This window comes from Podarcis raffonei, chromosome 12 (assembly GCF_027172205.1).
Source record: "Podarcis raffonei isolate rPodRaf1 chromosome 12, rPodRaf1.pri, whole genome shotgun sequence".
Lineage (NCBI taxonomy): Eukaryota > Metazoa > Chordata > Lepidosauria > Squamata > Lacertidae > Podarcis > Podarcis raffonei.
The window spans coordinates 58,076,580-58,091,344 of record NC_070613.1 but is presented as its reverse complement, the minus strand read 5'-3'; the positions used below and the strand labels follow the sequence as shown (position 1 = coordinate 58,091,344).

At 43.5% G+C, this 14,765-nt stretch overlaps 2 protein-coding genes across 3 annotated transcripts in view; one reads left to right on the top strand and one right to left on the bottom strand.

Moving 5' to 3' along the window:
* EGFR (epidermal growth factor receptor) overlaps positions 1-14,765 on the top strand; it is a 143,823-nt gene that overhangs the window by 77,335 nt on the left and 51,723 nt on the right. For both annotated transcript variants that reach the window (XM_053410047.1, XM_053410046.1), the window contains exon 2: positions 14,150-14,301. In XM_053410047.1, coding sequence (XP_053266022.1) covers positions 14,221-14,301 — 81 coding nt within the window. In that variant the 5' untranslated portion in view covers positions 14,150-14,220. The remainder of the gene's footprint in view (positions 1-14,149; positions 14,302-14,765) is intronic.
* BLVRA (biliverdin reductase A) overlaps positions 5,831-14,765 on the bottom strand; it is a 225,404-nt gene continuing 216,469 nt past the window's right edge. Inside the window, exon 9 of the transcript XR_008332940.1 lies at positions 5,831-5,856. The gene's annotated coding sequence lies outside the window, so the exon portion shown is untranslated. The remainder of the gene's footprint in view (positions 5,857-14,765) is intronic.

Here is a 14,765-nt window from a genome sequence, read left to right as displayed (position 1 = left end):
ATGGAAATGTAACATCTGAATGAATCCTAACTCATTTTTTAAATTCCTCAGGAAATTCTTTCACCTAGAAACAGTCGCGTTAGACCCAGTATTTTTTTACTTGTGAGGCCAGCTGCCAGACAGCCAGTGTCATTCCAACTTAGCTGTTAGAAGTAGTCATCTTTGGTAAAATACTGCAATATTTTTTCCTTGTCTACTTCCTGGTATCATGTAAGATTTTTACTTGTAGTGACCAGATTTTGAAAGACTGGAAGCAAGCAACTAGTAGAACACAGAGATCTGAAGGTGCTATTGCTTCATGGTCCTCATTTAATTGTGAAACACATTTTTTCTGTCCTACTGTTATTTCTGATCAGCAGGTTTTGAACGCTTGACGTTGCACCATGCTATTGGTTCCTCTAGTCCAGTACTCTCACTGGCAACATTTCACCTAGGTTTTCGCAAGCTCTCTTGTTTGGGGCTGTTTTTCTTAGAGATGCCAAGAATTAAACCCATTAATCGTTATACTGCCTAGAAAAGTTCCATGTTCATGAAGCGCTGTGGTATAGATGGTTTTTGTTTCCCCTACACATCAGTTGCATTTATTTGGTTTTCAAGCTTCTAAAAAAATAAAGTTTATATATTTAATCAGAGCCAGCCCAGTCAGATGAGACGGGTGGGGCTGCGGCTGCTTCAGGGGCCGAAGCTGCCCAGGTGGCCTGCCCATGAGTGCCTTGCCTGCCCTCCCCAGCTCCACCATTGGCAGGGAAGCACCACCAGCGCTGATTTGGGGTAAGATCACAGCCATTTTAGGCAAGATCCCACATTATTTTGTGAGAGATCTCACCCCAAATCGGCATGATCTTGCCCAAAATTGGCAACAATGGCAGCCGCTTCTCCAGCAGCAGTGGTTGGGGCAGCGTGCGCAGCAGCAGCAGCAGAGCAGATGGCGGCAGGAGCAGGTTGGTGGGGGAGGGAGCAGCAGCAGGGCAAAGTGGCACTTTTTCACCTCAAGTGACGAAACAGGGTGCGCCACTCCTGCATTTAATGTGCCAATGGGAGTGGCAGCCATTTTGTTTAAGGGTACTTTCAAAACGGCATGATTTTTTAAATAGTAGAATTGGCAATATAGCAAGATAGACACATAAGCAAATAGACACAGCCCTTTCCACTAACTTTGATTTTATGCAGCCTTTTAGTATACAGTATTTACATTTGCAAAGAGATGGTAAAAGAACAACCAGTGTTTATTCTCTTTTGACAGATACACAAATAGAATTCAAACAGGCTTAGTCAGAACACCTGCATTTTGGTCAGTGCTGACGTTGGAGGAGACAAGAGTCCAGTTCATTGACATTTGCAATGCAAGTCATCAACACTTATACTGAGAGGTCCTGGTTGCTTAATTGTAAAATATGTTCAAAATTGTCCATATGGCAGCAGAATTTGGTACAAGTGAGCTAACAAAACTAGAACCAGGATACACAATCAGAAGAGTCATGTGGTTTAGCTCTTCTTCGAGAGTACCACTTCAGGTTGCAAATGTATCCTTATTTAAAAATAAGAACTTTGCACATAGGAAAGTAGCATGTTGGGAAAATGATACACTAGCTTCCTCATCACCCTGACGAGCTTTTGTTTTATGTGCATATTTTTTCTGTTTACGAGACAGCAGTATTCAAACATGCAATCTCCCATCTGCAATGAAATGCTACAACCCTGCAAAAGCTGTCACAGCTGCAAAACCTTCTGTCTCTCTTCACCCTCAAGCTCATCAGGGTAAAGTATTAATTAGCTAAGGAATTCTGGAATGATTTGCTCATTGTAGTAGTTAATGACTTTGGTCTGCTGAAGCTAGTTAGTGGAACTGGCAATAGGATAGAAGGACATTCTGGATCCCGGCCACCAAAGGGAGGATTCATGTGTGTGCGTGCCACCTTTTTTATTGTGCTAGGCTGCCTAAGAGATCCTTATTATGCACAGTTTTGATGAAATGCCTTTCACTTTAAGTCTATTACTCTTCTAGAATCTGGCTGGTAACCTGCAAAAGAAGATAAGCCTCATTTATTGTTGAAACTGTTTGTCTGTGTACCTTAACTGAAGGAGGAGCAGTGCAATTCTGCGCATGCCTAAGCCCCATTGAGTTCTGTAGACGTTGTTATAATGTTATCATAGTATCTTGTTTGTTGGCTAAGTAAGAAAGTGTACTTGGCATGTCACAGTGAGTTCTAGCATAGTGTTCATCCAGGTTTTGTGGTTTGTTTCTTCCACACACTAGTGGGGAGAAGCTGGGAGAAGCAAACTGGGCTTAATTTACTCATACCTTGCTAGCTATTGTCTGCAGCTTATTGTGACACGCAAACACAGCCAGCTTACAAGGTGCAGGATTGAGCTTTTCTTAGCGCAGTTTTTGGATTTATTAAGCACTTTTTTAAAAATGCAGCACAGCCCCCGTTATCAGTACTGATGGTAGGTGAATGCTTGGTCTTTTGATTTATAGCAACAGCATAGCAACTTGTGGGGGAGAGTTGGGAAATAGAGTAAACCCTAAATATATGTGCAAAGCTATCACTCTGCACTCTGATATGTGTTGGGGGCATTCTGAGCACTATGCATCTGCAGCTTTAGTTGATATTACTAGAACTAGGTTTGTTCATACCTGTCTGAAGTACGCTCTGGTTGGAGCGCTCTTATATCTGGAAAATAACTTGATGAGCTAATAAAATACCACCTGACTTCATTAGTTTTTTTCTCATCCAAGTTAATGAATACACAAGCTTTGAAGCAGTTTCTTTGGCAATAGTTTTAAAAGGGCGTGATATAGAGGCCTAGCACAGAAGAGAGCACTGTGACTGTTAGTGACCGTAGGTACACACTGCTCAAGGAGCCATGTAGTTAAAGATCACTGATTAACCTTTTAAATGAAAAAAATCAATCTGCCTACTACTCACTCCAGTGAACTGCTGGTGGATTATTTTTCGTGTATTGACGACCCAATATATCTTATATGCAGCCTGCTGCTGAGATATCGGCTTTTAAGCTTATGTATAATAACATGAGCTCTGAACCACTTCCCAGTTCTTTGCTAGAGACTCTAGAATTTAAACTGGAACCTCGTGGCCTGAAGGAGGACCAATACTAGTGGGTTCTGCAAAAAGGCCTTCCCACTTCAAAGCCAGGAGGAACCATGAGCTGCAATTTTTTGTCTATGTCCCATCACCACAAAACTCTGTATACAGTGGTGCCTCGCAAGACGAAATTAATTCGTTCCGCGAGTTTTTTCGTCTAGCGAATTTTTCGTCTTGCGAAGCACAGATTCCCATAGGAATGCATTGAAAATCAATTACTGCGTTCCTATGGTCAAAAAAAGTCCAAACAAAGCCAAATTTGGTTCAAAAGGAGTTTATTAAGTGCTCTTTAAAGTCACACATACTGTAAAGAGCATTTCAAAAATTGAAGGAACAATAATTTAAGTTTCTAAACATGACAGAAAAACATTTAAAAATCACCAAAGTGTACAGTACATTTTCTAAGACTCTGGGGGACAACTCGAAGAAGGTTCCTCTTCCACTCTTTGCTTCTTGCTGAAGAACCTGTCCATGGTCTGCTGCTTCATCCGCCTTTTCAGCACCTCCCTGAAAGACGACATGACCCTCGTATCAAAAGTGTTCGCAAGGTCATGTGCCAGGTCCTTCTCAGGGTGGTGCCGCTGTGCAAAAGCCTGCACATCTTTCCACTTCAGGCAAATGTCCCTCAGTTCTTTGGAGGATAGCCGTTCCTCAGTTGCTTCCTCCTCTTCCAGCGAGGCCTGCTCCTGTGCAGCCTCTGCCTGCAGTTCGACCAGCTCCTGGGTGGTCAGCTCGTGGTCGTGCTCCTCCACCAGCTCGCTGACGTCCTCCTCTGTGACCTCCAGGCCCATGGTCCTCCCCAAGGAAACAATGTCCTGCACCACTGTTGACTGTGGTGCATCAGTCACTTGGTGCCACACAGTCCGGCCACAGGCTGCGCCAAGCGCAATTCAAATTTCTCTGGCTGATCCCGTTCCAGGCCGTGGTGATCATCTTCAAGCAGGTGACAATGTCGAAGTGGTCCTTCCAGAATTCCCGCAGGGTGATGGTGGTGCAATCAGTCACCTCGAAGCATCGCCTGAAAAGCTCCTTGGTGTAGAGTTTTTTGAAATTGGCGATGAGCTGCTGATCCATCGCCTGGAGCAGTGGCGTGGTGTTAGGCGGCAGGAACATGATGCTGATGAAGCTGAACTCCTCCAACAAGTCCTCCTCAAGGCCTTTAGGATGAGCAGGAGCATTGTCCATCAGAAGCAAAGCCTTCAGCGGCAGGTCGTTGTCCAGCAGGTACTGTTTGGCAGCAGGGCCAAAAGCAAGATTGACCCAGTCCACAAACCGCATACGTGTGACCCAAGCCTTACTGTTGGATCGCCACATGACACTCAGCTGCTCCTTGTCGACCTTGTGTTTCTTGAAGGCCCGTGGGTTCTCCGAGTGGTACACCAGCAGGGGCTTGATCTTCAGGTCGCCGCTTGCGTTGGCACAGAAGAGCAGGGTCAGACGGTCCTTCATGGGCTTGTGGCCAGGCAGCTTGGCCTCCTCCTGAGTGATGAAAGTCCTTTTGGGCATCCTCTTCCAAAACAGCCCGTTCTTGTCGCAGTTGAAGACCTGCTGTGGAACGTAGCCCTCCATCTTCACAACCTCCAGGAACTCCGCTGCAAAGTCTTCAGCCACAGGAACATCAGAACTGGCAGCCTCTCCATGCCTGACCACGCTGTGGATTCCAGATCTTGTCTTGAACCGGTCAAACCAGCCTCTGCTTGCCTTGAAGACTTCTGGCTCGCCTGAGGTTCCTGGCTGTTGCCGGACGAGGTCTGCGTGCAAGGCCTTGGCCTTCTCACAAATGACGGCCTCAGTCACTGTGTCCCCTGCACGCTGCTTCTCTTCTAACCAGATGAGCAGCAACTTCTCCACCTCCTCCAGAACAGCTGGGCGGTTCTTCACGATCCTGGTGACTCCCTTGGCTGCATCAGTCGCAAGGATCTTCTCCCTCATCTTCAGGATGGTCCCGATGATCGATGGATTCCTCCCGTACTCCCTGGCGAGGTCTGTCACACACATTCCACCGTCGTGCTTCCGGATGATCTCCTTCTTCATTTCCAGCGTAACCTTCTCCTTCTTCCTCTCGCCGGCCTCTGCAGCAGCAGTCTTCTTGGGTCCCATGGCAGCACAGCTCCTACCTTCGCAAACCCCCCCAAAAAAATCAGTGCTTCACATCCAAAAAATTCAAAAGCACCAAACCTCCTAGAAAACACACAAGCTTCCAGATTCTTGCAAACCCCTCCCCAACTATTCCCCCAGCCACCCACCACACAGAAATTCAAACCCAGAAATCTTTTTTTTAACAACAGCAGAGTGGCCCAATGGTCACAAAAAAATCATAAAAATGCAGGAAAAAAACACACAAGCTTCCAGATTCTTGCAAACCCCTCCCCAACACCAAGTCCTTGAATTCCAAACACCCCAACCCAAAATCCAAAAACCCCCAAAAAAGTTTTACAAGTTTAACTTACCAAATGGCTGCAAAAGAAATTTTGGAAAAGTTTCAAAAATCACCAAAGTCTTCAAAAACCTCAAAAAAGGCTACCACACCGCGTGCTATGAGTTACTCCTCGAAGTCAAGTCGCAACTGCACCTCTTCAAGCAATGCACCCTGGGTATTAACGGTTTTACGAAAAAGGAAACAAACTTGCAAGACGTTTTCGTCTTGCAAAGCAAGCCCATAGGGAAATTCGTCTTGCGAAGCAACTCGAAAAACTCTTTCGTCTTGCGAGTTTTTCGTTTTACGAGGCATTCGTCTTGCGAGGTACCACTGTATTAGGTTTGGATAATAAGTTCAGCTTGTAAAAATGCATGCACAATTCAAAATAACAGTTCTCTCTGTGGCATGTTGAGCTATGGAATACTCTGCCTTTTAATCTCCATCAAAGCTGGAAGGAAGAAAATAATATTTCTGGCATAAAATCAAAGGGGCTTGATAGCTGCAGTTCCTATTGAAGGAATGCTAATAAGGAAATGACCCTGAGACAGCATATAAGGAAGCAAAACAGCAAGGTTGCACAGCTTGACTAAAGCAGCATCTTTTAATATTTGAAGTGTGTTGTTTTTTGCAAGCAAGTCATGACCTTTTTGGACTAAAGACAATTTAAAAATACTGTTGTTTCAGGTGAAAGCATGCTTTGCTTAGGTGCAATTTTCTCACTGTGCAATGATGTTGTGATACAGAGAGGCAGAAGAAAACTTGATGGGTTTATAAAAAATATTTTCTTACAGACTCTTTATTTTTGCCTCTGATTATTATATTATATCATAGCATACATAAGCCTTCTCTATCAAGGGCTAGCCCAAATATAAACAACAGTACTGCACTGGGAATGTGTATATTGTGGGGGGGGGGATATAGAAATAGTAAAATTAAAAGTTGAAATGTGTGTGAGAAAGTTGTATTTGCAAGTGAACCATGAGAGAAAGAATGAAATGTATACAGGAGCTATTGCTATAACTGATAAGGAGAAAGGGAGAGGGAGAAGGTTGCTGTGCCTCAGGATTAAACTATCCATCATCATCATCATATTTTTTTTGTATGCTGCCTTTCCATAGTTAAAACCATGCTGAAGACAACTTATAACATGAAAACTTTTCCATAATCACAAACATAACAAAAGTAGTCATAAATAAAACATTTAAAAGTTGAACAATTCAAGGTTGGGAAAGGCTGCCGTAGGGTAATTTCAAAGACAAAGGCAGGAATTGAGATCTGCTTACTCTTTGTAAGAGTTTTGGGGGCACCACTTGAGCTCCACTTCAGGCAGTGCAATGTCTTAAAACAACTGTGAGCATTAGTGGTAGTAGCCTGACTAATGTTTTAAAGGTGTTCAAACTAATTTATTTCAAATGCTTTTTACGTGTAAATCAGCATGCACTTGTTTTCACCTGATACTGCTGTTAGCTGAAAAGTGGAGTAACTGAGGTTTCCACTTATTGGTCACCCCTCCTGTTTTTGTATTGACATTTATGGGAGAGGGTGGCCCTGCCCCATGTATGCAGAGAGGTGCTATTCTTTATTCCAGTGTTGTCCAACTATAAAACCAAGAGCCCAGGTGCTTGCAGACCACTTTTCAAATGGATTCTCTTTCAAAGATGACTCATCATTCTCCTTGCCATGTGTGCAGATAATCAGCAAACCACAGTAAAATGTGAGGGGACATGTTTGTGCTTTTTGAGTCTGTGAAGTGATGGACTGTACTTCGAAGTCATAACTCTTTGCGTGTCGAGGTCCCCAGGTCCACCCCAATAACTCACACATCACACAGAATTTTTTGTTTAAGATTTTTGGCATAATTTTGGCCACAACTTTATTGAAATACAAATTTGTGAGTGGTTGCTTAGGCATTGGTTGCGACTATCTGCCCCCACCATGGGGGACAGACTGACATTCCGCACGATGTGAAAGTCAGAATGGGGGAATACACTTGGGGGTTACGCGGAGCAGGGAACCTGCCCTTACCCCAAATGCAACCAGGAGCTCATTGCTATGGCCCGAGCCCCCTTGACAGAGTGGACAAGCAATAGTTAGCCCCCAATTCCTTTAACGGAATCCCTTGCAGCAGCAGCATTAGAGGGGCAGGCACAGCCAATCCATGCCCCTCAACCAACCAAACCATAAACCAATGCCAAACCGCAACCTTACAAGTTGTGACGATTTGCTACACAGTAGGCAAAAACCAAATGGCACCAGCCAATCAGCCAGATGGACAAAATTCCTACCGGGCCCCTGCCCCAAGAGCAGACGACCCCATGACAGGCATAGCAAGGTCAAAGCGAACAACCCTAATTGTAGGGGGGGGGGGCAATCCGATGCACGGGCGAAAAGAGGAAGCCCTAGCCTCGTGCAAGGAGTTTTAGCATTTCTGGCTGTCAATCAACAAATGGCAACATTAACTTCTTCCCAACAACAAGGGAAGCCCCAATCGCATCAGTGGCCAACGAACAATTAGCCCGCCCCCAACTTTGGAGTGTCCTGGCGGCCCCCACCGCAACACGTGCTCTCCATGAAGGAGAACACGCTTTCCCCAACAATCGGTGTAGTGGAAAATACAAGGTCCATGTATCCATTCTGTTCAAATGATTTGTTATGTCAGGAGGAAGGGAGGAGGAATCTTCTGTATGTTTTTATATTATAATATGATCTGAAGCAGGCAGCTGTTGTCCATCGAAGCTTTTCTGGACAAATAACAGTTCATAAAAATGCTTAACTTGTACAATCAGTGCAATTTCAAGAGATTCTTCCTCCTCTCAGAAGAGACAGTTTTCTGTGAGTTCTCACCTACAGTGTTTGAAGTAGCACTTGACATTTCCCAGTTGCTACCATTAGCTACTGGATCCATACCTGAAACCTAAACTTCTAGAGGAAGCCATGATGCACCCTGGCTGTGGAGACAAAATGAAAGCTGTAGACACGAGAGAAACTTAGCCTACAAGCCCCTCTATGAATAACAATAGAAAATACCAGCCTCCTCAGCTGAGGAATTCTATTCCCAGTGAAGGCTTGCCAAAGTCAAATTCAAGTGAAAGAGCAGCTGTTATTGTCATAGACATGTTCCAGGCAATAACTGCAAACCTCATGGTTCACTGCTTACAAATTGTGATTCACATGCAAGCAGTTTTTGGTGTCTGTTGGTTTGCTCCATGACAATCTTATTTGAACTGTGCTCAAGGTCTTCTGGAAGAAACATAAAACTATGGCTCTACACGGCAAGGAATAAGCTGGCACTGACATAGGTTTTTAGGTATCTTGTGTGGAGGGGTTTTGTTTTCAGTATGTTATCTGCTTCTTAGGGATGGGAGAGGCTGGAGATTGAACTTTATAGATGTACAAGGATGAAGGCGCTTTAGGGATTTTGCTGCTTATAGAAGAACACAAGCTGTGTTCTTTTTCATTTAGCTTTATGAAACTTGTAATTAAATGTGAATAGCAAATCACTGACCATAGAAGATGCACTTCCTCTTCCCCTTCTCCCTACTTTTGCCAAGCCAATGTTTGCATTTGGCTTGCTAAACACTGTTTTTGCTTATAAATATAATATTAAGTCTGTCAGGTTAGCTGTGATTAATTATTAGCCAAAGAGTGACGGAAAAGAAAGCAGAGGCTCGGGACCCAGATGAGTAGAGTTCTGAATAGTTGGAGATAGTAAACCCAGAAGGAAGATTATGCCTCTACATGTTGCTCACAGAGCAAGCTCTGACGCAGATATGGGTGGTTTGATGTCCTGCTGTGTTTGCATTTTGAATTGAGAGCCTCCCATAACTTTGCACAAGAGTGTGCTTAGGTGATGTTTGAACAGGAAACTGTAATGTACAGAACACCTCAATTCTGAATAAAAAGGAAATGAATCACAGGTTCATCGTCATTCTTGTGTTACCAGCTCAATCGCGTGTCAAGCCCCCAGGCCCTGCAGTTCCCTTTGATAATAAACACACAGACTCAAGTTTTAAGGTTTATGGGATAAAATAGGCCACAACTTTTACAGATGTTACAGGTTACAGATGTGAGCAGTTTGGCTTTGGCGTTGGGTGAAGCCAGACTATATCTCAACTCCCGCCTGTCTGCAGGGAGTCCAACTAAGGGTAAACCACCAGCAGGAGGAGCCCTGTGACTTACATCAAATGAGGGGTCCCTGTTGGGGTTGTGGCATGGCCCTAGCCCACATCCAGGCATCGGACAGGATCCACACCCACACACCCCAGATCCCTTTAACAGGGTGCCCTTATTGAGGAGGGGCAGGCAGAGGCTACAGCCTCCCCACCATTAAACAAAGGCTTACCCAATGCCTAACCGCCACTCGAGCCCAAATGGCTTGCTGCCAACACCCTCATGCCTGCAGCCAATCTCTGATGCCATCTCCAGTATCATTCACCTGGGTATTATTTCCAACATCAGAGAGATGACTGCCATTGGAACAAGACTTCCTGGTTGAAAGTGGTGGCAGGGTGTTGTATCACATGGCCATTCAAATGTTGCACCTTCTGTGCGACTGCACGGTTAGCTTTCTTTCTAGCACTATTGATTGCTACCAGGTAAGGACAGTCACACCAACAATGCCTCTCCAAAACCTGGGACCAGAATAAGGTTAAGTCTGGGTATAGGGCAGCAAGTTTGTCAAAGTCCTCTTTGAAGTTCCAGGTTAGGTCAATGCCCTTCCTTAGAACCAAGTCGTTCTCCCCAGCTGAACAACCAATGCCTCAGGGGCCCATGCAATGCAGCTCTGGCCATCACAATGGGCATGAAATCATGTCATATCACATCAACATTCTTTTGGAGCCCCAGGCTGTTTCCCCTGCCAGTAGCGATGGCAAACATGCGGGCCCAGTGGGCTATGCTGTGTCCCACTAACCAGATATTGATCGCAGGGGTGCCTGAAAATGAAGGAGCGACAGGGTGTGGTTATTGAGGTTTTCTTCCAGATGTATCTTCTGTTGGCATTAGATCTCCAACAGCCTATATCCTTAATCCTGTCTGTGGGGAGGTCCAAATCCTAAAGGAGTTGTTTATGCTGTAGTACTTCTTTTAATCCGACTGATCATTCTTGTGCCGTGAGCCAACGTCAAAAACATCTTTGTGACCTTGTATGTTAAAGTGATCACACAAAATGAAACATCAAAAACATTTTGTTACTTTTGCCCTAGTCAATTCAAGGTTACATGTGAAAATTCATTTGAAAGAATGAACACTGTATTCTGACCTTAGTTAAAGATTGAAAAGAGTTCTGAATGTTGAAAATGTGGTAAGAGTTGATAAATAACTACTACACCAAGCCTTCACTTCAGAGAAGAAACACAATTTATTAGTTTTGCTATTGGTGACATTCCTTTAAAATGTGTAAAAAATGCTTTGCTGGATCAGACCAAAGTCCTGTTCTAGTCCAGCATCCTTTTTTAAAAAACCCACACACAATCTTTTTACTGATTTTCAATTTTTAACGAATTATACCAAATTAATACAATTTAAACCATTTTCCCCATAAAACTGGCTCCCAAGTCCGTTCTTTGGTGTGTCCATAAATTCATCTTATTGCTGCTTCAGAATCCCATTCTCTCTTTAAAACTCCACATTCCCAATAATTCTCTTATTTTTACAATGGTTTTTAATTTTTATTATTTATAAAACTTTATTCATCAACTATCCATTTTTCAATTCCTGCATGTATATTAGTTAAACATTTTTTCTTTATGTGTGCATACATATTGCTTTCAATCCATTATTATATCAAATTTAATTCTTAATCATCCGGTCCACTTTGTCAAACTCCTTCCATTCACAAGCCTCTTTCAATAACTGTCCATGTTTTGATTTTTGCCATAAACAGTCCTTCTCCAATTTGTCTCAGAAGATCTGCTGCCAGCCAGAGCCTCGGGAATCTCAAGGTCACACATCTGACTCCACAAAGGAGGAGATCATATTTCCTCAGATAGCTATTCCGCTCTCTTCCTCTCCTCCTTACAATCCGAATCACAGTCGGAGATTCCCCCACTAGACCATTTACAGTTTTTCCTGAGAGCTCCTCCTGCTCTCAACAGACCTGATAATCCTCCATCAGCATTGAAAATTGTAATCTGCACCTTTAGGTATTTATAACATTGTCATTTACATTGCATCTTTAGATCTTATAGTCTTTCAAAGTCCCATGAAGTCAGTTAGAGGTGGGTTGTTCTTCTCCCCACAACTCCAACCCCCTTCTTCACCGTCTCAAAGCAATTTCCAAAGTAGCTCAAATCTTCACACACCCAGTTTTAGCTCACAAACATCGAGCCTCATAAATCTCTTTTAATGAACCTTACTTAAAGTGTGTTTTTTTAAGCCAGAGAAGGTAGATTTTAACCCTCATATATAGTAGTAGTAAAAAATATAATAACACTACCTCTCTTTTATCCATTCTCTGCCATGGCAGGAATTGTAAATCAGACCTTAATCCTTCCATTTGATAGTTGAATTAAAATGGCATCTTGTTAGTAACATCTTGAATGGACCACTCTTTCAGGTTTTAATCCAATATTCTGAATTGTAAAGGTGCCTGGCCATTATAGGAGATGGACATGGAGACTGCCTCATCTCGATAAAGAGTTTGAGACCCAGCGTCCCCTTCCCCTTCCACCTGACACTTGGCAGAGGAGTTCTCCAGGACGTCCGCGGGTACCCCAGCCTCCTGAATACCCTTGGGAGTCACAGAGAGCATTCCACCCCCAGGAAGCTCTCCTCCGCCTGCCTGAGTCTCTCCCGCTAGTGGGAGAGCTGCAGACAGAGATCTTGCAGACGGGAACAGGGAGCCACTAGTCTAGCATCCTGTTCCCACAATGGCAAGCCCATCAGGGTGATATGAGGGCAACAGCTCTCTCCCAGCATGATGCCTCTGCTCCTTGAGGCAGCATATAGCCATCATGAATAATAGCAATTGACATCCTTAAACTTTGTGAATTTTATCAAGCCCCTTTTAAAGTTAAGTTGGCCACCACCAAAACTTGTTTAACTCTCCCCATCAGCCACTCAGACAATCCCCTCTGATGCCTTGTTAGATCATGGTCTCTTTCTCTGCAGTTGGTTACATGTGCATCAAGAGCTTGAAACAGGACCTTTGTGTCAGGCAATGACCCACCACTCTGGGGGTCTCTAGACCTGTTGGTGGATACAGAAGTGATCCTAGCCAGCCAGGTCTGCCAGAAGGCACTGAGGTGCTCTGCATTCAATTGTCCTGGGTGACTGGCTGCTGAAGCAAGCAAATGGGGTCTCTCTGCCATGGCTGACTTCTTGCCAGCAATATTGCAGATAATGTGCCCCTTCCCAAGTAAAGAAAAAATAGACTTTGCACCCCTGGGCACCTGGCAGTGATTGTACACAGGTCTCTTTCCACCATTGTGGTTGACATGAAGTGGAGCACTGTTTTAATTTTAGATATATAAAAATAGCCTTCTACCTGATTGGAGAATTGAGTCCCCCACCCCTGGCAAAGTAAGTGCTTTGATGAGTTAAGCAGGTCATATACAAAATTACAATTTGCATTTCACATAGATGAACTTAAGTGCTATTCTTCTTAAATAAGTTTAAAATAGCTGTCTGTGCGTGTCGTTCTGCCTTTGCCGTATAGGTAATAATAGAATGTGAGACACACACTAATCCCCCCCCCCGTTACCCATAATAACCTTAATTGTTAACGTGTAGAGCTATTAGTCATTCCACACTGAAAATGAGTAATTAGATCTCTTGGAATAAATTTGGGTTCCCAGCCAAAACCATGTCAGTGCAATAAACCTTACACATTGGGCACCTTGAAGTTTATGTTGAAGACTGAAACACAAAGCAGTAAAGGCTTTTGGTGGGTGTTCTGGTTTTACTTTCCTTGTTGCTATATTGATACTGCTATTGATCCTATATATACGTTTCATCACTTCACTCCCGTTTAATATGTAAATGATTATATTGTTTTGCTGCTGCTTTTTATTGCTTTAGGGTATGATTTGTAAGTCGTTTGAATACTTTTCCATAGAAAACAAGCTTTAAAATATTTTAAGCAAAGGCAGCTAGATACAGTACAGTTGACTGAAATGTGTTATCCCACTTCATTACAACTGGGCGTTTTTCTTCAGGTTGGTGCTTCAGTTTGTAAATGCCCCCAGTTCCGTTCTGTTTATCTCAAGTGGTTGGCCACTGTGAAAACAAGAGCGTAGAGCTCGGTGGGCCTTTGGTCTGATCCAGCAGCTTCGGGGCTCTTCTTGTGACACGTAGGCAATAATTGACACATCTCCAGTAGGAGAAACAGATAAAGTTCCCCAACTACAAAAATACTAACAATTTTACTTTAAGGAAACATGCTTTATACTATTAGAACGCACAAAACCACAAAGTGTGGTATTGTATTGTCATGTTGTTGGATACTCAATGATTTCTAAGGCAGCAGCCATAAACTCTGCATGTAATAATAATAATAATAATAATAATAATAATAATATGTTTATACCCCACCCATCCGGCTGGGTTTCCCCAGCTGTTCTGGGTGGCTCTGCCATTCTGCTGGCAGTAAGTCCTGACTTCTTTCTTCTTCTCTCCTCTACAGTTTGCCAAGGAACCAGCAACAAGCTAACACAGCTTTCAAGTGTGGATGAGCACTACAATAGTCTGAAGAGAATGTATGAAGGCTGCGAGGTGGTGCTTGGCAATCTAGAAATCACTCACGTGAATCACACCTATAACCTTACTTTCTTGAGGGTTAGTGCAATGAGTCATGTTTCTCTGGTTCAGATGAAGTTGAGAAGAAAAATGAATGCATGTTGTAACCTAAGGAAGCAGCAACGTCCACCTTAGTCAGCAACTAGGTTTGGTTTGGGTTTTTTGAGGAGGCACTTTGTCAAAGACGAAATTCCTCCTTCTAAAATATCATCCTGCCACATCCTGTTGTCATATGAACTGCTTGTTCACACCACTCTTGCTTTTGGAATAAGCAACTGGAGGCTCTGAGTAATAAAGGAAGGGCAGGTTGGGGGGTCTTTCTAAGAGTAAGCCCCAAACACACACATTTTTGCTGTGCGAGCCAAGGATTCCAGCTATTGGAAATTGTTGTACTTCAAACAAACTAATACTTTACACAGAAGGCCTAGAAACTCCTGGGCTGATGTGTACATACATGTATGTTTTCTATTTGCTGTTGGCAAAGTAAGCTCCCCTGGAATAAT